This window comes from Anoplolepis gracilipes, chromosome 14 (genome assembly GCF_047496725.1).
Source record: "Anoplolepis gracilipes chromosome 14, ASM4749672v1, whole genome shotgun sequence".
In the NCBI taxonomy this organism is placed as follows: Eukaryota; Metazoa; Arthropoda; class Insecta; order Hymenoptera; family Formicidae; genus Anoplolepis; species Anoplolepis gracilipes.
Window position 1 is genome coordinate 1,689,809 of NC_132983.1, and position 25,103 is coordinate 1,714,911.

Here is a 25,103-nt window from a genome sequence, read left to right on the forward strand (position 1 = left end):
CGCTATTGGCCAGCCAGTGGCGTCTCCTCAACAATGGTGGCCGGAACTACGCGACGCGTCGTTGTTTCAAAATTCGCCGGCATATGCATTCATGCATGTATATAGAGGGTGTCCTGTAATTGCTGGAGAAAAATATTTAAATAATTATTATAAATAATTATTTAAATATTTTAAATTATTATAAATAATTATTTAAATATTTTTCAGATTTTAGATTGAACAGATGATCAGAAATATTTGTCATAATTAAATATCCTAGCAAATATATTTGAGAAATATTTACAAAATAATTACTATAAATATTTACTTTTTACTTATCATAAATATATTATATAAAATATTTTATCTATATTTTTAAAATATCGAATAAAAATTCTGGTAAAATATTTATATAATATTTCAAGAAAATATATTTTCATAAATATTTTATTTATTTATGTGCTGTCTAGGGAGACCATTTGGAGACGATTTTTCCTCAGCGAAAATGTCGAGGTATCAATGTTATAAGCGATTGAAAAAAAAACGCTTTTCGCAAACTAAACTTTTTGGAGTTAAAAAATTATTAAAACATTCTTTAATTAATTTCAGGTAGAGCTTATTCTAATAGAATTTTAATTTAAGGTTTAATTACGAAGATATATAATAATAATAAAAATTGGAAACTTGTAAAAAATGATGACGTCTTTCGAGATTTTCGCTGAGGAAAAATCGACTTCAAAAAGTATCTCAAGAATCTGTCAGGTTTTACACCAATTACAGGACACCCTGTATATGTATGATGTGGAACAGACCCGGTATTTATATTTATGTATTTTTTTGTGTGTGCTCGAGATTTTTCGAGAAATTACTAAATTCATCTCTGCTCTCGCGATTAGATTATCCGAATTTTATTGATTAGATAAGATGAACGGTGAGAATTTTATTATTGGATGCCTGAATTGAGAAATTATTTATGTGATCTAAAAACTTTTGTTGCTAAAAAAACATTACGAGATTTTTTATTGAAACAGAGACTCGCTTGTAAAAATTACGTAAAATATTTCGATAAATTTAGATTGTAGAGAACCTTTGGCAAATGGAAATTATTTTTTCACACCTGAATAACAGAAAAGTTGCATCAGACTTTTTTAAATTATATATGTCAATTTTTCGATATTAAAACTGGAACTATTAAAAATGATTTCATATTGTCAAATTTATTTGACACGGACGCAGTGACACTTCTAAACAAAGAAAAATTGTAATTTAATCTGGGAAAATTTGATTAGTCATTAAATCTGATACATAATATATAACATCGACGAAAATAATATTTCGTTGGTGTTGATAAAAAAAAAAAAAAGAGTATTTATTTTTTATGATATTTTAATGGATTTGTCTTCTACAGAACATTTTCGCGTTTTTTCTTAATGACAAAAATAAGAGAGTAAATTTCACAGGTCCAGAGTGTATATTTTGTATTGTACTCAGTGTTGGTAAATAATTCGAAATGGTTGACCACAGAACATTGGAAAGTCTTTGTCTCGATTATGGTCATGATTTCAAAGGATTTAGAACGCTAACAGCGGGGTGCACTCATAATATGGCTGGCATTGACTTCCCTAAGTTCTCTAAAAGTGAATCACAGATATGGGAACACAAAAAGGATGTTTTTCTCTTTCTGTTCTTCTAGAACTGAGACAAATTTATTCCAATTGGAAAAAGATAGCGAACTTCATTAACAAGTAGCTTTATCCTCTTCACGAGAGCAAATACTTTCCATTTGTGTTGTAGATTAAAGGGGAACAGTCTATGCGCGTGTGTGTTTTATTGTATACATCCCTAGAATAATTTTCTTTTCTTTTTTTTTTTTTAGAAAGCGATATGTACAGAAAATGTTGATTAATTCGAGTCTACCAAGTACATACTAATATTACTGATTGACAAAAAAATAAGTTAAAAAAAAAACTTAAATTATTTTTTTTTGCTGTTCTTTTTGACGAAAAAGGAATAAAAAAATAAAATTAATAACTTAATCAAATCATCTGTTGGATATATTTTCGTTTAAAGAATGACCTGATTAAATGAAATTTATTTAATAAGTCCTCTTTCGCGTTAAGTATTGTAAGAAAAATAGTTGACTTTTCAATTTATTTTTCATCGAGAAATATCGCTATTTATTTAATGGACACGAATTAATTTACATTCTATATATTCATTTTAAATATATATTTATTGTACACTTCATAACGTTTAGGTAAAATAGAAATAATTTTTTTTTAACTAATGTATATTTATCAATATCAAGTGCATTTCTTTTAAAAATTTCATCAAACCAATGCAAAAGTTAAAATATGTAATTCTTGATTAGTTGAAAAGTCTATTAAATTTTCGATAATTATTAGGCCTTTTGGAAAAAATCCAAGAAATAATTATAACTTGGTTTTTAATAATAATGCATAGAAAAAGTTTTATTAATTCTCTCATTCTTTTAAACATATAAATATTTATATTGGCATATTTTTACTTCTCATTAATGCTATTTTCCTGCACTGTATGTGAACTTTAATTTTCATATCGCAAACGTTAATAGATAATATTTACTCTTTCATCACAAATGTTAACGAATAACATTTATCTTTCACCTCATCAAAATCCTTACTCTTATCTCAGGATTTAAAGATGGATATGAGTTTTATATATATATATATATATCATTTAATATAATTTGCATATTTCATGTACAAATACATTCACACATACATCACAAACATACCATACGTCAGTAACGCTCAGTCAATACTCTCTTCACGTTACTCTAAAGATTGCGGTCCGAAATGCACTTGCATGCGCTTACAATGCGCTGAAAATCTATAGTTAACGTTACGTACATGTTATAGATAGTCAGTACTTGTGAACGCATTTTAGATCGCAGCCTAAAAGAAGATGTATGGAAGATCAAATGAAAATAATAAATTAAACCTTTTTAAAATATACAATTTTCATTGATATCGACGGCAGATATGATTCAACAAAAAACAAAAAACAAAAAAAAAAAAAAAAAATGTATATCACGTTTAACAGAGTCTCGTATAAAAAAAAGATTTTAGATACGTTTTTCTTTGCGCGTTTCGACAACATTGACGGCTACGCAAATGTTCCAGAGTACCAGATTGAATTAACGTACTTATAAAGCGTTGTTATATATCTAAATTGTTTATGATGACTGGCGATAAAGGTCGCATCCTTTAGGAAATTTGGAGTAACTATACATTGTATAGCTACGCTTCTAGAATATCAAGTCTTTCGAATATCGCTTTTATACGTAGCACTTATTATTACAATTCGTCGTGTTCTTCATCATAGTTTCTCTCATCATCATCATCGGCATTGATGTTGTCCGATGGCTTCTCCGTCTCGGCGTCGTTGCTCGCCGTTTCCTCCTCCTGCGGCTCTTCCTCTTCAGGTACCTCGTCGACGGAGATACCAAGGCTCTTTCTCATCAGCTGTTCCACGCTGTCCGCGAAGCTGGCGGTGTCCCTCAGCATGTAACCCGATCGCAAGGTTGCTGTACGGAACATCATCATCGCGATATCTTTCGCTGTCTGATCGGATTCTTCAACTTCGATTCGGCGCAGCAGTTCTCTGATGAGGGGATGCCTCGGGTTGATCTCCAGGGTCTTCTTCTGGTTCATATAGTAGTTTTTCTGAGGCTCGTCACTCTTCTGATGCGCGTTCGAGATCGCCAATCGTTCCATATTGCCGGTCCAGCCGAACATGGTGGCGACCAGGGCGCAGGGCGAGTCAGTCAGACGCTCAGACACTTGCACTATGTTGACGTATTCCTTCAGGAGGTCGGTCAGCCACTTGGCCAAGGGTTCAAACGTCGTTTTAAGCTGCTCCAGTTGCTCTTTTGCCCGCTTGCCCTCGTCGAGCGTGAAGCCCTCCTTCGCTACGTTTTGGAACTTCTTACCTTCGAACTCGGGCAAACCCGAAATCGTGTACTCGTCCACTGCCTCGGTCAGATACAATACCTCGTAGCCCTTCTTGTTCAGTCGCTCGATAAACGGTGATTTCTTCACCTCTTCCTCAGACGAGCCGGCGACGTAGTAGATGTACTGCTGATTGGGCTTCATGCGGGATACATAATCGGCTAAGGAAGTCAGCTCTTTCTGTGTGGACGATTGGAACTGCAAAAGCTTGGATAGTCTCGCGCGATTTTGTGGGTCCTCGATCACGCCCAGCTTGATGTTTGTGCTGTACTCTTTCCAGAATTTCTGGAAATCTTCTTTGTCGAGCTTCTTGACCATATCCAGTACCTTCCTGATGAGTTTTTTCTTGATGACCTTGATCAACTTGTGTTGTTGAAGGTTCTCGCGCGAAACATTAAGCGGCAGATCGTCGCTATCCACGATACCACGAATGAAGGATAAGTAATTCGGCATCATGTCGGTGAACTTGTCAGTGATGAAGACACGCCTGACGTATAGCTTAATGTTATCGGATTTGGTGCCATAACGATTGAAGCTGTCGCTCGGTTGAACCTTCGGGATGAATAGAACGGACTTGAATGTGACCTCGCCTTCCGCGACGAAGTGTATCTTTGCCAGAGGCTCCTGATTGTCCTTGGTGAGCGTCTTGTAAAACTCGTGGTACTCTTTATCTTCGACTTCGCTCGGCTTCAACGTCCAGATTGGCTTCGAATCGTTCAACAATTCCCAGTCCCATATAGTCTTGTCCACCTTGTTGGACTTCTTCTCGTCCGTATCTTCTTCCTCTACTTTTGCATCATCTTCGTCGACCTTCTCATCTTTAGGTTTATCTTCCTCCACATCTTCCGCGTCGACTTGCACGACTTTGCTATTCCACAAGTATATGGGGAAGTTGATGAACTGCGAGTATTTCTTCACCAAGTTCTTTATCGTATCTGGTTCCAGGAAGTCCAATGCTTCTTCCTTCAAGTGTAAGCTATAAAACAAAGAATAAAATTATTTTTACAGTCGATACAAATAGAAATGGAAGTATATATGATGTATATATATATATATATATATATATATATATATATATATATATATCACAAGATTGTATTATGTTTTTACTGCAAAATTTTTGAACTTTACAATTTGTTTAAAGATGTAATCTTTCGAATAGATTAATACAATTTACCTTATAGTAGTTCCTCTCTTTAAGGTATTTCCACGTGGATCTTCCACAATGCTGTAATTACTACTGTCAGACTCCCAGATGTACTGCTTGTCATCATTGTGCTTGGTGGTAACAACAACAACATTTGCAACCAAATATGCGGAATAAAAGCCTACGCCAAATTGGCCGATCATATCATTCATATCCTGAGAGTTTGAAACATCTTGCATTTTTCCCAAGAACTCTGCTGTACCAGACTTTGCGATGGTTCCAAGATTGTTCATCAAATCTTGCTTTGTCATACCAATACCAGAATCCATTATATGCAATATTTTGTTTTCCTTGTCTGCTTTTATTCTGATAGCCAATTCATTGTTTGTATCCAGGATGCCCTTGTCGGTAAGAGACAAAAGTCTGATTTTGTCAAGCGCATCAGACGCGTTTGAGATCAATTCCCTGAGATAGATCTCCTTGTTGCGGTAGAGAGAATTGATAATAAGTTTCATCATGCGATTGACCTCAGTCTGGAACGCAAATTTCTCAGACTTTTCCCTCAGTTCCTTTATCTGAGCTGTATTTAAGCCATCAATCTTTATCGCTTCTTCTTCTCTTTGCACCGCTTCATGATCTGCAATAAATTTTTAATTCAAAAATACAACCATTCATTTATATTTTTAATTCAAAATTTTTAATTCAAAAATACAACCATTCATTTATATTTTTCTAAATAAAATCAAGATAGGAAAAATTAGATTTGTGCAAAAAAATAACTCGCATATATATAAATAACTTTTTTTACATCCTAATCTCCTTGACTTTCTGTACTTGGTTAAGCCATAAGTAGAGTACGTATCAAAGAACTTGCAAGAGCTACAAAGTTTATCACAATATTTGAATATTCTATTATCGTTAAACTCTTAACGGACTCCTCCCACCTGTTACAATATCTTTCACAAAAAGCATACAGCACCGCGAGAATCGTTTGACAAATTAAACTACGAGACAGTGTGTATACCTGTTCGCGATGCCTCGCGGCTGGCGCCGAGGTCATTGTCCACAGTACCGACGTCTTCATCGACCTTAGCTTCGGCCCGGACGGATCCTAAAGGACAAACATAAACGCGTGTACATCATCGTTCTCCCGCAAGAAAGTTAAAGAGAGAGAATTGATCGGGATATCTCTAGCTTACCCGCCAGCAGGAATAGTCCCGCGATCAGCACGAGAAGCTTCTTCATCGGGTTGGAGTAAGGACTCAACGAAAAAAAGGAACGACTTTGTCAACGAGTTGGCAAATCACTCCGACACCCTGACACTTCGATGTTTTTTCACCGACTGTCGCGAAACTGCGGCAGCGGCGGCGCGATATACACGTCGACGGCCAGGCGGCCGGCCAATCGCGATCGACCACGCAGCACGCGCCGGCGAATCGCGAGCGTGCCGGGTGGCAGCTCCGTCCAAATGTCATCGCGCGATTGGCTCACACGTCATCGTACGCGTCCCTCGTTGCCGCTGTTCTAGAAGATTCACTTCACGGCGTCGAACGAATTATCGGAAATCGAATTATCGGCAATTGTGCACGGATAATTTCCCCCTATTCGATTACAATTCGCATACGAAATCGTCGATTAAATTATCCAGAGCCAAAGGGATTTTATTCATTTCCGGCGGGCTTGACTCTCCGTCGCTGTACAGGCTACCTGCTCTTTATTTGCCACGTTTTTTTCACGTCAGAAATGACACGAAACGAAAACTTCGGGCGACAAGTTCGTTGATTCGTATTCCGATTGATGTAAAAAAAACAATAAATATGTTGACAGTGATAAATTGCATAGGGCTATTCATCACTGATTTCTGTCAATAAAATGTCGATGACAATTTATGACGCGGATGAACAATAGGTTTCGTTCGATAAAACAGATTAGCTTATCATCAACAGTCGATAAGGAAAAAAAGTTATTAACGGAGAAAATTTTTTTTTTCAATTATCGATAACAGCCACTCGACGCAAAATATTTATTTAATAAAATATAAATGTCTTGTTAATTTTTAATTTTTACTTCAAAAGCCTAGATGTATGCTAATAATATATCTTTTCGTTTGGCGTGATATTTACAGTATATATTTATATTTATATATTTTATTTCATCTTTAAAAAAATCAACAAAAAACTGTAAAAGAAATATTGTCGCGAATCATAGCGATCTATTGCGTATTCTATCTGATAAGAAATTGTTATCTCTCTGCTCTTTATAGAGTTTATTTACAATCAGTGTCTAGAATTTATTTTGACCATATTGCTTCTTCAAGAGAGATCTATATTTCGGAGTTGCCGTGTGCATTATTGGAGCACGTGCCTCACTTTAACGTCAACAGTGACTGTGCTTGACCACGTGTGTTGTTATATCACCGTCATACTCTGCTGTCATCCTAATTATCGGCCTGCGACAGTAAATGCAAATGCGAGGGTTCAAGAACGCGAAACGTGTAATATATAATTGTATATATATGTACGCATAATATATACATGTATATGTGTATGTAAGCAACACTATTAGCAACTATATGTTACCTCTACATTGTATACATCCGACTCTAGACAACCGATCAAATATGTACGGTAATTTATCTAGTTCGCGGACTTTCTATTTTATTCCGTTCGGTCTGCAACTATCGATATCAAACTCTAATCACAGGTCAAGGTGACATTATTGCTGAGAAGCGAGATGACAACCTCGATAAGCATTTTGATACAAAATGATGAGCACTTTTGACATCAAACCAGAAATTTTGTCTGGAGATTAATATTCATGACGTACAGAGTGTTTCGCATCGTGAAATAATTAAAAATTCACTTTTCACTTTCTTTTGCTATATTACAATAAATAATTAATTATACTCTAATTATAAAATACTCAAAAGATATAATTTTTATATTACAATTAAAATAATATATTATAATAAATATAATATATTAATTACTCTAATTGTAATATTAAAAGAAATATTATAGTATAAATAATTAATTATTCTAATTATAATATCAAAAGAGATATTTAATCGCCTGCTATATATATATTTTTTCCGCACATTTCATTTACGAATAAGATCTCTCTGTTGGATTGTATTCATTGTCAAACAAGTTAATATATACGTTCCAATATTGTCTCTTTCTTTCTATCTGATAGAAGAAGAACTGAAATATCGTGCGTGAGAGTAGGCCAAACCGCGAGAACAATGACCGGATATATGAGGAGTTCGTCCGAGACTTTTGCTTTGTTGTCACAGTTTATTGTTTAAGGCGATTACGTGATTTACAACGCAATGTGCGACGAAGCATTAAACGACGCTCCCTCGAAGATTCGCAGCAATGTCTCGCGATTAATGGAGCGAGAACGCGACGCGAATGTGTTAGTAAAAAATAGAAAAAAAAAGAGAACAAATATTATTAATTAATAAACGAATTACACACATGAACTTAATTACTCCGAATATTCATCGTGCGCGCGCAAACATATTTGTATAAATTAATTTTATAATTTATATAAATATAATTTATAATATTTATATGCATTTAACATTTATAATATTTATATCATTTTAACATTTTAAGATTTATAATATATAAATTGTAGGGAATCTCTGGCAAATGGAACTTATTTTTTCACACTTGAATAACAGAAAAGTTGCATCGACTTTTTTAAATTATATATGTCAATTTGTCGATATTAAAACTGGGACTATTAAATATGATTTAATATTGTCAAATTTATTTGACACGGACAGTGACACTTCTAAACAAAGAAAAATTGTAATTTAACGAAAATAATATTTCGTTGGTGTTGATTAAAAAAAAAAGAGTATTTATTTTTTTATGATATTTTAATGGATTTGTCCTTTACAGAACATTTTCGCGTTTTTTCTTAAAGAAAAAAATAAGGAAATAAATTTCACAGGTGCAGAGTGTATATTTTATATTGGATTCAGCGTTGATAATTAATTCGAAATGAAAAAGAGAACAAATATTATTAAACGAATTGCACAAATGAACTTAATTACTCCGAATATTCATCATCTGCGTGTGCAAACATATTTGTATAAATTAATTTTATAATTTATATAAATATATAATTTATAATATTTATATATATATATTTTATTATAAAAATTAATATTATATATACATATAGTTATAATTATAAAAATATATTAAAATGTAATATTTATATAAATTTAACATTTTAATATTTATATATAAATTAATTTTATAATTTATATAAATACAATTAAATAAATGAAATGCAAATATAATTAAGTTAATTATATAAATATATGTATATCAGCTGCAAATAAATTTATAAGCTTATATCTTCCCCAGGTCTACATTGATATACTTCAAGTATAGTTTGTCAATTATTATTTATATTAATGTTGTTTTTCCTACAGATAATCAAATTCGATCTAAATCGTTCGATGGATCATCATATTTAAATGATTCCAAATCGAAGCGATCGACCGCCAAATCGCGACGATGAGAGCCGGCCGAGATCCGACCCGATGAGGGTTCTCCAGTTCCTCTCCAATCGTCCGTGCAAAGGACAATCACAATCGATCGATCGATCAATCAATCGGTCGATCACGCGTGCAATCGTCGAGGTTCGCGATGCGCGTGTGTTGTGACACGCCGGTCGTTATGGATACGTCGCGACGTATCCCGGGGACCGGTGTATGTACATACATACCTATAGCCACTTCCCACACGTCGTCCAGGGTGTGTATACGTAATGTGTGTCGTCGTCGTCGTGTAGAATTCGCGACGATCAGCTATGCCGAAGGACCGCCACTCGCCTTCCGGTACTCTTGGAAAAAACGTCGCGCCGACGCTGCCGCCGAAGAGGAAGACGGACTCCATCGCTTCCTACTTCCTCCCGTGAACCCGTCTGCGTCTTCCGCTGCACACGCGTTCTCCGGAAGCCGAGGTGAGTGGTGCCGCGCGCGTCAGCAGGCGACACGCAAAAGGAAGGTCTCCAACGATCAACTTCCCGTAGCGAATTACGTATGTCAGCTCTATCCTGGTATATATTATATTATCTTTCTTTGCGTGTACCATTCGTGAATGACGAGGTTCTATCTGGCGTTTCTCAAAAAAAAAAAAAAAAAAAAAAAAGAGCGATTACAAAAGTATTCTGTCATCTATCGTGGATTCTTTATCATGATGTTTCATAAAGCCAAACTAATCGTCTCTTTTTTCTAGTAAACTTATTAATGTCAATATCAAACAACATGTGTGATTATTTCTGTGCTCAATTTCTTAAATTTAATGAATAATTCATAATTTATATTTAGAGAATGTATAGATAAAAAAACCTAATAAAAATCCAAAATTTCATCAAAATATTAATTGGTGAAAAAAAATAAGGAGGAAATTATTAATTAATTAAATTTTTGTTCATATTTTTAGATAAGGAGAAATTAAATATAAAAAATTAATTTAATCAACTTTTCATAGAAATTAATTTATTGAACAAATTTCATTAACAGCAGATAATGAAATGAATAAATAAAATATTAAATTAATTATCAAATTATTTACAAGGTATTCGTATAAATTACTTAGAAGTTTATAAAAGATAAAGTTGATCAATCGGGCTTCTGCAAAATTCATATCACTATATCATTTGACTCTAGAAATAAAAGAAGTAAAATTTATTTCTTATTATAATTTATTTATTATTAATAATATGTTTGTGTATATATATTTCTTTTCAGTTTCAACTAAAAGTCCTGATGCAAATATCTTTTTTTTCTCTGCATCGTCGATTATTCCGATTAGTTAGATGACCCGCTTTCAAAATGCACAATTAAGGTGTTCCATCCGGTTTTGTTTTTCTTATTCCTGGATTAAATATAACAGCTATTTTTGCAAATATTTAAAGCGCCGTTTGTTTATAAATTTTTAATATTCGCCGACGATGTTTCGCTTACCAACAAAACGACAGGCAGATGAAACGCCAAGTCGATATCGTTATGGGTATGAGGTCCTTGTACTTCGCGTTATTTACATACATCGTATGTAAAAACCTAGCCTGTCGTCTTGATATTATATGGGGATCTTAAACTTATCGCTTTATCTAAACATGAGCATCGATAATATAATTTTCAAATTCTAACGAGGAATAAGATTGCCTTACATTTCTGAAAAATATATCACAGCGTGAGCTGGTAAATGAAAGGGATTTCTAACAAATGTTGCACGTTCTTTTTTCAATAATTTAATTTTCATATTCGAAATTTGCAGAATTGAATATTTGAAACAATCATAATTGATTTACTGTGTTTTGAATTTAATAAATTTGCGCGATATACGCTTCGAGAATAGACTACTTATTCTCGGCACTTCGTGATTAAAAAGCGTGTCAAGCAACAATAATAAGGCTTTATATTTACAAACGAAATTTTTAGAGTAGACGAGACACAATTTTACAAGGGAGGTATTGAAATAATTAAAAACCATGAAATAATTAAAAACTATTAACGACAATAGCCGTGATGGTCGATGACATCGGGGGCACGTGAACGTTGACTGCAGTGTAAAAAAAAAAGTGGCATTATTGTCAACTTAGTGGTAGAAAGGCAGTTAATCAATAACCTAGTTTTCAACCACCTCTATCCACACGATAGTAAACAAAAACGGAAATGTAATCGTTATCGCGTATTGTTATGTGAGCGCAGAATATTAATATTTCTCTTATCAATTCCGCGCGATTATTGATAATCGACATTTTGTTGGAATGTAATCAAGAGGTTTTTTTATAATATCTTTTTTTTAAGCTTCTCAGTTTCATATCAGTTCCATTAATCAAGAATAAACGGCATTAAACGTCATTTGGAGCGCGAATGCGAATTTCTGTCTCTTTCTCTCCTCGCGTCGTGACCTGACTCATACTCGTCACGTGAGCGAATGACGTTTCCTTTTCTAGCAATGTTTAGCATGAGGCCTCAGAGTGCCACCACGAGGCAGGAGATTGAGATGATCAACAAGGCCCAACGGGCCATACACACCACAACGGACTCCATGGAGAAGCTGCGTCTGCTCTGCCTGGCTAGAGGTGCCAACGGCATCCTCGGTCTGGGTAGGTAAGTCCCGAGAGTCCTTTTATTCATGTTATTATTAGCAAATGAGGTCGACGTTACGTAATTCCAGTTTCTCACCGGTATATTAATTTTTGCGCGAAACGTCAACGTTTCAGTCTCTTTCTCTCTCTCTCTCTCCCTCTCCTTTAGACTAAATGAATAATGCACAAATATTTATTATATGATTTATTGCAGATAATTGATTGCAGAAAAAAAGAATATAATAAAGAGTCTATCGAGAGTTTGTAGTGTCACGTATGATTAAAAAATAGAAGATAATCAGTGTTAACATTCTCGAATTTTACGTAACGATTGTCCTGAGTTTTATACCATCTCATTGTATAACGTATGTTTTTTTATTCCTCAGAATATTCCGTCGCTTGGACGAGGATGGCAATAAGAAGCTAAATCAAGAGGAGTTCAAAACGGGTTTGGAGCAGACGGAGATAGAACTGGGGGAAGATGAGATTCTCGAAATCTTTCAGAAATTTGACACCGACGAGGATGGAAACATCAGCGTCGACGAGTTCCTCGTCGGCATAAGAGTGAGCTTTCTCGTTTGATCTAATAACGCTATTTTATTTTTTTTTTTTTTCGAGCAAAAATCGCGTAATTATAGAAACATACTTCACGTGCTGAAAATTGAATAGTAATAAAAAATTATGTTGCTCAAACACAAAAATCGCGTTTAAAATCGATTACGATCAATGTAAATATAAGCTTTTGCTAATAAAATTCATCCTTCAGCCACCGATGTGTCAAAGTCGACGAAACGTGGTCGAGCAGGCGTTCAACAAGTTGGACAAAACCGGCGACGGACGGATTACCATCGACGATATTAAAGGAGTTTACAATGTCAAATGCCATCCGCGTTACATTAGCGGCGAGGAGAGCGAGGAGAGTATTTTGAACAAATTCCTTTCGAATTTTGAACACGGCGGCAACGAGGATGGCATCGTGAGTATTTTGATGGTATAATATTTCTCGCGTAATTTAAATTTAAAAAAATCTGTCATTCGAATTTGTTGGCCTGTATAACTTTGTTCTAAAGAATTGACAGTATATAGATTCGCCAGAAAAACAAAACGAATCACTCTGATAAAATTCAATCTATTCAGCATCTGTCAAATTAAATTAAAGATTAAAAAGATATGCTTTATTTAATGGTAAAAGAATTTCGCTTTATCATGGTCGCTTTGCTAAACTTGTTATACTATATTCATGCGATATATTATATTGTAATTTACATTGTAAACGCAATTCACCTCGATTGTTCTCCCTTTTGGTTACAGGTAACGGCAGAAGAATTTATGAATTATTACAGCGCTATCAGTGCGAGCATAGATCACGACGCGTACTTCGACCTGATGATACGCAACGCTTATAAGCTGTAAACTCTGTATTTCGTCAGACGACACGCATCCGCCTGTTCGCTGTGAGAATCAACAGCTACAACGTCGCCGTCCTGCTAAAACACACATAAAAAAATAATTAATTAATATATTAGCCGCTACGTTGCCAGTGTGCCTTAGGTTGTCATTAGACTCGCACGTATTTCTACTAATTGCAATCTACAAGCGCATACTATTTACAATGTTAATCGTCCGGTTAACCGCGATGAGGGAAGCTAAAAATAGCTATACATACATAACTTTATTAATTATCGTTATAATTCACCGTGATGTTCGTCGATCGAGAAGAAGAAGCGCACGTGACAAAGAGACGAAGGAATTTATTTTAAAAAGCTTATTAAAAATTTATCGCTGTTTTTTTTCTTCTTGTCTACTTATAACTTCAGGTATTCGACATTATCGGACAACTTTCTATAAATTTAAACTGAGGAAAGAGTTGTTCGCTGGCAGACTAGTCTCTTTTTCTTCTTCTTCTTCTTCTTCTTCGATGCTTTATTAGTTATTTATAAAGAAAAAAGTTGGTTATAGGGTCCAATTTTATAGTGCGAATCGCGACGAATATAAGGTCGTGCACGTGCACTCTCTCTATACCTACATCCTCTTTCTGTATTGTGACCATTATATTATTCTTCTGCGAATAAATACTTGCGAATATACAACATGATTTATAAATATCTTCACCTCTTGTCTAAGTCTAAATTAATCTAATTGTAAATCTAATTTATCTAAATTTTCTATGCAGCTCGATATTATTCTGACACAATGTGTATATATATTTGTGTTTATATATTTTAATATTAATCGTTCAAGTTTCGTTTGCAACCTATTTTTTATAACGGCAGAAATCACGAGAATGAAGGAGAAAAAAATACGCTGCGACTAATCGGTCGACGATTAATATGTAATCAGAGCACTCTTTCGGAAGGGAAATAATCATTTGTAATGATATACGATTTGACCAGGACATAAGTAACGAGTGATTATCGTACTGACAAAACACACATATCTCGGTAACTCAATTCGCATAAACATATGGGCGGAGCTGCAATTAATAATGCAGATAAATTCTGCTTTCCCGGTCTTTCGAAAATTAGAGCGAGCAATACTTCCGTGATACTGACTTTATCAACGTTCGTGAAATTCTGCGACCTCAATTATTACATCGAATCGAAAGTAACGTTCGTGTAAAAATGTGCGAACGTAACGTTTATTACTCTTCGTTGCCAATATATAACTTTCTATTGACATAAAACGACGAAGCAATTTTTATATTCAAAGTCTGACTACAAGTGATCTTTGCTCTACGTGTCCATAGTACATACAATGATCGATAAGCAATCGGGACTTCGGATTACGATCGTAGTTAATGACTAATTATCGCGATAAAATATAATTTTAGAAACACCTCGAGAGATATCTGTCAAAAGTTATCTTTCCTTTCAACTATTTTTTTTTATTCTTATGAGTTTATAATTAATGTTTATGAAAGCATATCGTTGTAAAATTCATATCGTATAATTACACGAATGTAAAGTAAAAAAAAATATGTATATATTATAAAAAGACAAAAAAATTGCATCGGCCGGGAATCGAACCCGGGCCGCCCGCGTGGCAGGCGAGCATTCTACCACTGAACCACCGATGCTTGTTACAAATGCTATTTTAAAATTTATAAGAGGTAACAGCGTGAACTAGATTCTCAGAGATTTTATAAATATGTGTATCTTTTATAATATATTATCGCGCTTCTAATTTTATAACTCTTCTAATTTACGTCATACATATCCCAAAGATAACTTTGATCCCGTTTCAAAACCTGTATATTTGAACCTGTGTCTAAGCGTGTCTAGTCATAAAAAAGAAAGAGCATTAAAATTAAATTTGACAACTATAAAAATAAAATTTGATAACGCAATTCTCTGGCAATTAATATTTGTATCGACACGATTACAATTATTTATTAAAAAAGAAAAAAAAATCCTCCCCGGCGGGGAATCGAACCCCGGTCTCCCGCGTGACAGGCGGGGATACTGACCACTATACTACCGAGGACTTGACGGTAGATTATCAAAAGTTTACGGTATATATATATTAACAACAAACATTTAATAAAGATTTTTCAAGCTTATCAAAAGAAGAGACCACTCACGTTCGTTTCATCGTAACTCCTTTCAGCGACGACAATCACTTGATCTCAGCTTATAAATACAAGCGGTATATACTTACGCGGTAAATGAATATAATTCTCTTTCGTCGTTTCTTTTCAAGAACGCTGAAGGACGAGAGGATGACGTAATTTGACCGAAAGGGGAGAATTATATAAGCAGCCTTTAACACGCTTATTTCTTACATTCACCCGTGCATTTCGACCCGTCCAGCCCCGCGGAAAGAATTCTCGCGAGACGTTCGCCGTGGATGAACCTTTGAACGTCGCGCGGGCGCGAGATGGCGCGCGTGCGTATAAAACCGGCGCATGCGCCGAGCGCGCTCAGTCGCGGACTGACCGCCGTTGTGTAAGGGGTGGGCTTATCGCGCGTGCTGCTTCTTCTTCTTGCCTCTCTCTTCTCTTTTCCATCTCTCTCTCTCTCTCTCTCTCTATTCCCTCGTCCTTACCTTCTCCAGCTTCCCCGTCCGAGCGGTTAGGGAACCAGCTGACAACACGTCGCGCCCGCTCTCTCGCAATAAAGGATCCCGACAAGAATCGGGCAGAGACGGTCCGACTGGCAACGGGAACGTGTCTTTATCGTGTGTTTCGTCGAGTCGAGCGAGGTGCGTCGTCCCCCTCCCGCCCCTCCTGAAGTGCACGTGCGTGTAACGTACGTACTGTCGTGCCTGTGATTATACTCAAGTGCGTGGTGCCACTGTGTGGCTGCAGTTGCGTTACGCTCGATTTACCTTCCCTGCGTGAGTATCTCTGCTCGAAAGACAAGATGAAGTTGACCACGTATACTGCCGTAACGTTGTTACTCCTTGGTACGTATCCGGTGACAGCGATTTCTGTCGCTCCATCATTTTCTCCTGAAACCGTGCTTACAGTAATGATAATATAAACAGTCTAGTTTATTAATGATTATATGTATGTCATCTGTTTTAATCGACATTAATAGATAAGACCTTAGACTTTGTCACTTTCAAGTCATCATTTATTTTCTTTTTTTTTTTTTTAACCGATACGTAGATTGCTCTACTATAAATTGGACATCGAAATTTCAAGTATAAAATAAGGGCATTGAATATAAAACTTTGAAATGTACGCGAATAGAGATGTTAAAAAATGCCGGTTATTTTATGGCATGATGGAAAGATCCTCCCCTCTCACCTTCCTAGCGTGAATAAAAGAGAGCGTTACCATTATAGTATACAAAAGTGATAAACAGAGAAAGCGGATGCTGTTTGCACGAGATGCTGATAAGCGTTATCTGGAGAAATTCTATAGGAAATTGAAAGAGAGAACGTGGAAAACTCCGTAGATTATATCTCATATAATTTTTTATCTAGAATACATAATATATGTATATATTCACAAAATGTGACATACATAATATTTGGAATTATCTCAAGATTGTTATCAAATCGATATGTATGTACTTGGTGATTCATATTTCATTATTGTAAACAAAGGTCGGGATGTTAGTTTAGCAAAAAAAAATATCGATAAGGAATATGTTTTCCTAGTTTTATAGCATTGCAAACAACAATATCTCTTAGACATTTTAAATACATTACAATTATTTCTTTAATTAAAATGTTTTCATAACTGCAATACGTACATCCGGTGGGGCATACACGACTTCTCGAGAAATATTTCCCTCGCTTCTCTGACACCATAATATATAAAGCGATTCGCACGCGGTCGAATAAGACACTTTAGAATGCAGGAAAACTCGTGAGTTGTTACGAATAATTATAATTTTAATAATTGTAGTTTTCTTTCGCGGAAAACGACGATTTCATGCAAATTAATTCAAACTAGAAAGATTTTTAATAATCTGTTATTTTTTTTTAAATGAGATTTTTTTTTCCAGATAAGACACATAAGAAAAATATCCTTTCAATTTGTGTTATAATTACAAAAAAAAAAAATTATTCGATCGCGAGTATTCAAGAGTAAAATATTTTTTTAATTAAAAGAAGTTTGCCAGTTGATCAATTAAACTGTAGATAGTAAAAATAGATTGATGTCGATCGTTTTATGCTAACTCGGTAATTTACGGCCAACTTGCCAGATTAGATGTCAAAAGTCAACTGTTGCATATTATTTCACCGCGTAAATTCGACGAGGCGAAAGAAACGTACGAACGATCTTTCCATCGATTTTAAAAATCGAAATTATCAATCTCTTTTGATTACTCTGCGAAGTAATTTGAAAATTCCACATCTTAGACTGCACACGCGAATATAAGTAGATTGCAGTTTTTGTTTCGCAAGGTAGGTCGCAATTTTACCGCGGTTTCTAATGATTAATGTTATGTTAGTCGCACACGCATTATATACACACATACACATAGTTATTGCGGTAACGTAATCTGCAATCGACTATAAAACGCATCTCAACTTTTGCAATCGCGGTTAATGCATTCGTTAATCGAATGTAGAAATCGTCGACCTTATTGTTTCAAATTCCTAAATCGTAATTATAATTCTAATGAGAATCACTATTGTTTGTAGATGCGTGCAATTAATTGAACTGTGAATAGATTTCTTTGAAAAGATAAAAAGACTCAATGTCATCAAAAATTATTTATTACGAGATTTACAGAATACTCTGTTAATATTTACATTAATTATTTTGTGTGAGAAATTTTTTTACTCTATAAAAATCGAGACGATTACTTAATTGATGTTATTAAATTTAAATATTGAATTATATATGCATTCTCTAAAAATTATAGAAAAAAAATTTAATTTTGACGAAATCAGCTTCCGAGATTATCGATTTAATGTAATTAATATCAATGTTAATTAAAAAAATGATAAATATATTAAAAATATATCGATGATAATTATTACGTAATGAATAACACACAAAGATCGTTTTCACGTGTTTACGCTATTAAAATGGACATTTTAAATTTGTTCAAATTATGCTGATTCACAAACTGTTATATAATTTAATGAAATGAGCTTTTACTTTTAATTTATCTATATATTAAACTATTTGATAAAATGTTATTTGCGAAAATTTTATCAGTTTTTAAAAATTATTATTCACGTGAAAAATAATAAATTATGAAGAACCGTAGGTTGAATTTTAATCTATTTAGTGTTTATTGAATTGTCAAAGCGTGATAGCGTTCGATCGTTGATCAAATCATTGATATAACCTTCAACGTGTGTTGATCGCACTTTGTGCCGCGATTATGCATTTAAATGTTGAACTTCGTCATTACATGATAAACAGATTAGATATTATCTATACTATGTTATATATGTTTTTAAAACATCAAACGATATTAATAATTAAATCTTGCAATAATCATCGTTCATCAAATGAAGAAGAAAAAATCTGCATATTCAGCAGAACAATCCATTTTATTCAATTTCTACCAACTATTCCGATAGGTAAAGCTTTGGAAATAAGTTATAAATTTCTAGAAAAATAAAATTAACCGAAATTAATTATTAAAGAAATATTTTATTTTATTCAATGAGAGAATGTCTTGCCATTCTTTTTCTCAAAATTAAACATATTATACTCGTTAACATCTGTATGTAACTTTGAAATTTTTCTCATTATGCGATTATGCACTTTTGCCATAGCATTGCAGAATCTGTTTAGCCTCAGCCACTTTCTGTGGGATAAAGTAACATAAAAAAATTGCAGAAACCCTCTGCATAAAATGCAAATACGCGCGAAAGTCGAATCTAATGTATATATAATTTTAAAAAATATTATAATTTCAACAGTTAAGCAATCTAGGAGGGCCAATAAATACTCTTCGCATATAATTAACATAATTCGCGTGTAATTTAAAACGCACAATTCCATTATCGATCCCCTGTTGTTCATCGTGAATCGTGAAACGACTCACGTGCGTAACGCGCGAAATCAGCGAACGCGTTTCGCTTTCACTGCGTACTTATAACAATTTGCTGGCCATCTATTACCAAAGAGGAAGAATCCAAGTAATGATTCGGCTTAGTTAGTGAACTTATAATACCTGCAATAAGATTCGTAATATCAGGAATTGCAATGAAAGATTACTTGGGAATTAGAAACGCATATACTTTTATATCGATGTATCATACATATCATTCTTCTCGAAATTGACTCATTTTGATTGTCGGAATTTTTTCAAATTTTTGATGAATTATTTTACTAATAGGCTTTGAATTTTTTATTAGAAATTGCATGAGATGAATCTGTCAAACCAATTAAATTTACGTTAAAGCAGTCGAGTTATCTCTCTCGCTTTGCCGAAAAAAATCTTTTTATCTACCATGAGCTTTTAATGATTGACAAACACAGATAGTCGGAATTTGTGACAATTTTATATATATTGATGAAGAAATGTTAAAATTAAGTAAAGTTCTTTTTTTTTTTTTTTTTTTGTTGCACAGAAAAAAGTAAGTGTCAAATCAAAACTTATATTAACTTAATTGTTTCATATATACGCAACAATTTATAATCTTCTTAGAAAAATTAAAAAATCTTAAATTTCAACAATATTATAATCTTATTTCAATATTACAATCGTCATTTCAAGAATATAATAATTATTTTAACTTTAAAAAAATTATAATCTTCGATTTGTGTGAATATGTGTTATTTTCTCTCCAACATTTTTTCCTCTCCATTTAAGAAAATTATTCTTAAATAACAAGAGTATATTTTTCTTGGTTGAACTATATAAAATGTCTTCATTTAAGCAAATCTTCTTTGTTTAACGCAATATAATCTCATTTCGAGATTTACATTTTGAATTGAAGATATTGGCAAAATAAAAGAATATTCTTTTTTCTGTGTGGATACGATGATTCATATCTGATAGATACGTACTTGTTTGCCTTTAAAATTTTGTTTCGCGAATATATAAGTGGTAAAACCGTATTACTCACATTGTAACAATTTAAAGGATTTCTACGCTGCAGACAAAAGCGAGAGAGCGAGAGAAGGAGAGAGAGAGAGAGAGAGAGAGAGAGAGAGAGAGAGAGAGAGAGAGAGAGAGAGACAGCGAGTTCAGGTATTGTTAAAGTAGGTACGACGTGTCTGACAATCGACAGGTCGAAACATTACAGTCGAAAGTATAAAAGAAGAAAGCGAAACTCCCGATGGTAGCCTGCTCGCATTCTATCGCGACTACATGTATTTCCTGCAAGAGAAACGCAACAAAAGAGGAGAAAGATAAAATGTATGCGGTTGCTGATTCAAAGCTGACTAAGGCGAATACAAAGTCCGTAGATTACGCGTTTTGGCCTCGCATGCAAGGAAGCTTGGCTCCAACAGACTCTTTCTATTGATACTAGAATAATTTAATGACTCAAAGGAATGATAATCCAGTATCGATGAAGGATTCGGAAATCAAACTTGCAAGCAAAAAATTATAAAAACATTGATAACATGTAAAAGAATTAATTGGATTGAAAGTTATAATAAATTATACAAAGCTTATCCTCAGTCCTCTTTTTATTATATGATTTCATACAGACAGTTGCCTAATGATTAATTAAAATTTAAAATTCAGGATATATTGCGACGTATTACGTAATATTAAAATTTTGAGTATTTTTCAAATTAATATTTTAATAAAATTCGAAGATTAACCATTTATATGAATATTTTATAGAAAACTGTCACATAATTCGTTAAAGAAGTCTCTAGTTTTGTTTTAATGAAAAAAATACCGCCGAAATTTTTTTTATCTACTATCCCGCATACCCTTTTTACGTCATTTCCGAATAAATTACATTTACATTTATATCACGATGGGAATGACGCAAATAATTACGTTAAAAATCGCGATACGAGGTCAAAGCAAATGATAATTCTAAAAAAAAAAACAGTTAATCAGCAGTACATCTTTCCACAATGATTAATTTGCATCATTATCATCATATTATCGAAACATTGGTTCTTTCGATTGATATTAAATGCAAATCATATCCTATTCTAAATTAACAAAGACTGTAAAGAGTGAAAACGCCATCCCAAAACGCTATATATTACATATTTTATTATTAATAATTAATAAAAAAGAGAAATAAAAAAATGCAACTTTTTACAAAGTCATCCTGAGCGGATCCCGTTAGCGAAGTTCTTGCCGGTTTGATCGAAGTATATATATTGCATAAGAGTGCAATTTCGTATGCAAGACGTATTTGCGTAACAAAGGCGATCATTGTATGCCGCTTTTGAGTAGTTGTCATTCGTTGACAGGTTGGACTGATCTAATTCGACCGATGTTTTTTTTTCTGTATATATAAATCAAAGGATAAAAGGAAATGTTATACAACTGACACGATATAATTTGAAGAAAAACACGTATAATTAATGAGAATATCATCATAAATGTTATCGATTTCTCTCTTCTGGTGTATAACGTAATATAATAAGGAGTCAAAGTATATTCCGTAATTACTCTCGTTTTTCTCTTCTCTCAATGTTAGATATGAAAAGTGAGTTGCAATTTTTTTTGCAGATTCTGCCTGAAAAAAATATTTCCATCTAATATACGTATAAATTTTATAAGAAAGAATTATCTCTATAAAAGATAAACATTGTTTTTTTTTTTTTTTATTTCAGGCCTTGTTGCATGCGTACGTTCGCAACAGTTTACAACTGTATCCGACAACGAATTACAACAACAGGTGGACGAAGTGATTGGCAACATCCCCGAACTGAAGAATCTGAACCTGAACACATCAGCACTGCCCAACATCGAGGAGGCGAAAAATCTCTTTAAGGAAAAGTGTACGAAAAACGGCGGACCAACCGCATTCGACAATGCCCAGCGGGCCCAGATGGACATGGTGCAGTGTCTTCAGTCGCTCATCAACATCACGGAACTTCAGGCGGAGATGGAGAAGTACAAGCCGACCGGCGACCTGGACATAGTGTTTAAGAATTATTGCAACAAGCGTTCCATTTTGCGTGCTTGCGTCACTAATTTGACCGACACGGTGGAACATTGCTTGGACGAGAAGGAGAAGGAAAACAAAAAGATTGTTCTAAACATCACCGACTCTCTGTTGGAGTTCATTTGCTTCAAAGAGGGAGACCGCATTGCCCGTAAGTTTTTTTTTTCTTTTTTTTTTTTTTTTTTTTAAGTTCTCTGATTCAAAAAATTATCTCTTAGATATTTTTTTTATTAAAATTTATACCAGTTGTTAGTATCATAGTAATATGATATGACTATCTTATATTTGTAGTTTTCATATCGGCCGGAGGACCAGAATGTTTCCAAGATAAACAGGAAAAGATTCAAAACTGTGCCAACAAAACCTATGGTGGTTACATACCAAAAACTGATCCAACTAACAATTTAATCGGACTCGAGAGCTTGCCGTCGCTGACTTTTGGCGATAGAGAATGCAGGTAAGACGTACACAAAGTCAGCGTTCCATTTAAATATTTTTGCCTTAAATTTTACATTTGTTTTCATTGGTATGAAATTTGACAATGTGAAAATATTTATTTTAAAAAATTTTTATAAATTAAATTAAATTAAATTATTTATCTGTTGTATCATACAGAGATATGACCAGCCTGCAAGCTTGTGTCGTGGAGGAATTGGAAAAGTGCTCGGATCCAACGCCTGCAAATATAATGGATTCCATATTCAATTTTGTCAAGAAAGTAACGCCGTGCGAAAATATACTCAAAGCCCAAAGCGCGGCTGCCACCGGTTCGGCATCCAGTTCCTCGCGCTTGATAACCACTTTTTCCATCTTAATAATCATTCCGTTTATTATAGCAAGCTATAGTAATTTCATTCTTGTAACAATGTAAACATACATATTATAAGGTTTATATTCCAAACACGTGTCGATGCGACAAACAGAACTATGTGATGAGAATGTACAGCGAAACAAAGATATATATGTACGATGAGGACTTACTTGGGAATGAAAAGGTGCTGCACTTCTAATATATATATATATATATATATATATATATATATATATATATATATATATATATATTAATATTCTCTTTTTATTACAATTTTTATTAAAAATGTTTTTTGTTTTTTTTTTTAACAAAACAAATTTTTCAATTTTTGTTCTCTTTTCTGTAGACATACTTTCTTTTACCTCGAAAGTAATGTGTGAAAATTATTTAAGACGTTAATTAATTTAAAAAACATTTTCAAGTAATTATATAAATATAAAATGACACAAATCTTTTTTTTTCTGTTTGCTATATATTCAGCGTAAAGTATATAAATATTAAATTGCTATATGTTGAATATATATGTTTATATTTGCGTTATAGAAATAATTAATTTTATTTATATATTGTATTTATATACCTACTCTTAGTCCTGTTATACTGTGCAATAGCATAATGAAGATATGAGGAAATATAACAATTCTCTGAAAAAAATATTTAATCTGAATACACATTTGATAAATTACATTACCAATACCATTTAATAGGAGTACAATATGTTTAGTATAGTACATTTTTTATGTATTTTGTACATGTTACAAAAATAGGTCTTAAATAACTCTGTTTCACAAGTAAAAAAAATACTATATTGACTTTTTGCTTATGGAAGAAAAATAATACCTAAAATTATATATTTTACATGCGGAATAATAAATTATACATATATTATATTGGGGTTCACACAAAGCTTTGTACTATTTTGTACAATCAAAAGATGAAACAGTATTGTGCTCTTAGAGTTAACAAATCGACACGATATTTGTACTGGTAATGCTTAAGCTGTATTTGAGGAGATGCTATCAGCATGTTTTGTCCTTATTTAACTTTGAGTAAGTGATAAAGCTAGAACAACACTTTTTGTTAATAGTTTCTCCTCAAACGCACCAATAAATATATGATATTTCATTTTATTAATGTTAATGCAAGTGTAACGTGTAAGTTACGGCGAATGTATCTTAACGTATGTTATAGTTTAAGTACCAAAGCCTGTTTATAATGACATATCTCGTTAAAATAATGAATTAATATATTCTCAATACCTTATTTACTAACGAATTTTCTTATATATATATATATATTAGTCTAGATATATATGTATAAGACGCAAGTGTGCTAAAAAATTTTACAACTTTTTTCTGAGAATTTGTAATTTTCACATTTCATAAATATTTCTAACATTAAAAAATCGTTTTTGTTTTCTCTAAATACATCACAATTATTTATTATCACAATGTAATTTATCATTATGACAGATTAAGAGGTATTTTCAACATTGTTATAAAATATAACGTGCATTATGTAAAGAATGATAATTTTGTTT

General features: G+C 33.3%; 3 protein-coding genes and 2 non-coding genes across 7 annotated transcripts; 2 read left to right on the forward strand and 3 right to left on the reverse strand.

The window, feature by feature from the left end:
- Positions 1 to 2,422: 2,422 nt before the first annotated feature.
- Gp93 (heat shock protein 90 Gp93) lies at positions 2,423 to 6,480 on the reverse strand. Its single transcript, XM_072906602.1, has 4 exons — positions 6,318 to 6,480; positions 6,143 to 6,229; positions 5,149 to 5,755; positions 2,423 to 4,947 (listed from the first exon to the last, which is right to left on the reverse strand). The coding sequence occupies exons 1-4, from the start codon at positions 6,361 to 6,363 to the stop codon at positions 3,318 to 3,320; spliced, it is 2,370 nt and encodes a 789-aa protein (XP_072762703.1). The 5' UTR covers positions 6,364 to 6,480; the 3' UTR covers positions 2,423 to 3,317.
- Positions 6,481 to 9,803: 3,323 nt separating this feature from the next.
- Positions 9,804 to 14,330, forward strand: LOC140673577 (calcyphosin-like protein). Of its 3 annotated transcripts, none has more exons than XM_072906603.1 (5): positions 9,804 to 10,200; positions 12,106 to 12,262; positions 12,627 to 12,804; positions 13,007 to 13,216; positions 13,552 to 14,330. In XM_072906603.1, the coding sequence occupies exons 1-5, from the start codon at positions 9,819 to 9,821 to the stop codon at positions 13,651 to 13,653; spliced, it is 1,029 nt and encodes a 342-aa protein (XP_072762704.1). In that variant the 5' UTR covers positions 9,804 to 9,818; the 3' UTR covers positions 13,654 to 14,330. The 3 variants fall into 3 exon arrangements, with proteins under 3 accessions (XP_072762704.1, XP_072762705.1, XP_072762707.1); XM_072906604.1 differs by having other exon boundaries at positions 9,804 to 10,104; XM_072906606.1 differs by having other exon boundaries at positions 10,044 to 10,181.
- A 915-nt stretch (positions 14,331 to 15,245) lies between these two features.
- On the reverse strand, positions 15,246 to 15,316 carry Trnag-gcc (transfer RNA glycine (anticodon GCC)). Its single transcript has one exon. It is a non-coding gene; the product is annotated as a tRNA-Gly (tRNA).
- A 335-nt stretch (positions 15,317 to 15,651) lies between these two features.
- Trnad-guc (transfer RNA aspartic acid (anticodon GUC)) lies at positions 15,652 to 15,723 on the reverse strand. The gene has a single exon. It is a non-coding gene; the product is annotated as a tRNA-Asp (tRNA).
- A 544-nt stretch (positions 15,724 to 16,267) lies between these two features.
- Positions 16,268 to 23,770, forward strand: LOC140673578 (27 kDa hemolymph protein-like). The gene is made up of 4 exons (XM_072906607.1): positions 16,268 to 16,644; positions 22,415 to 22,900; positions 23,041 to 23,206; positions 23,365 to 23,770. The coding sequence occupies exons 1-4, from the start codon at positions 16,602 to 16,604 to the stop codon at positions 23,618 to 23,620; spliced, it is 951 nt and encodes a 316-aa protein (XP_072762708.1). The 5' UTR covers positions 16,268 to 16,601; the 3' UTR covers positions 23,621 to 23,770.
- Positions 23,771 to 25,103: the final 1,333 nt, after the last annotated feature.

Excerpts from the sequence above, each read along its gene's own strand:
- Gp93 (XM_072906602.1), bottom strand. The coding sequence starts at position 6,363 with ATGAAGAAGCTTCTCGTGCTGATCGCGGGACTATTCCTGCTGGCGG. Across the intron at positions 6,230-6,317 it reads GGGACTATTCCTGCTGGCGG|GATCCGTCCGGGCCGAAGCT; the intron begins GTAAGCTAGAGA and ends TTTGTCCTTTAG. Across the intron at positions 5,756-6,142 it reads CCGCGAGGCATCGCGAACAG|ATCATGAAGCGGTGCAAAGA; the intron begins GTATACACACTG and ends AATTTATTGCAG.
- LOC140673578 (XM_072906607.1), top strand. The coding sequence starts at position 16,602 with ATGAAGTTGACCACGTATACTGCCGTAACGTTGTTACTCCTTG. Across the intron at positions 22,901-23,040 it reads AGAGGGAGACCGCATTGCCC|TTTTCATATCGGCCGGAGGA; the intron begins GTAAGTTTTTTT and ends TTATATTTGTAG. Across the intron at positions 23,207-23,364 it reads TTTGGCGATAGAGAATGCAG|AGATATGACCAGCCTGCAAG; the intron begins GTAAGACGTACA and ends TGTATCATACAG.
- LOC140673577 (XM_072906603.1), top strand. The coding sequence starts at position 9,819 with ATGGATACGTCGCGACGTATCCCGGGGACCGGTGTATGTACATACATA. Across the intron at positions 10,201-12,105 it reads CGTATGTCAGCTCTATCCTG|CAATGTTTAGCATGAGGCCT; the intron begins GTATATATTATA and ends TTCCTTTTCTAG. Across the intron at positions 12,805-13,006 it reads AGTTCCTCGTCGGCATAAGA|CCACCGATGTGTCAAAGTCG; the intron begins GTGAGCTTTCTC and ends TTCATCCTTCAG.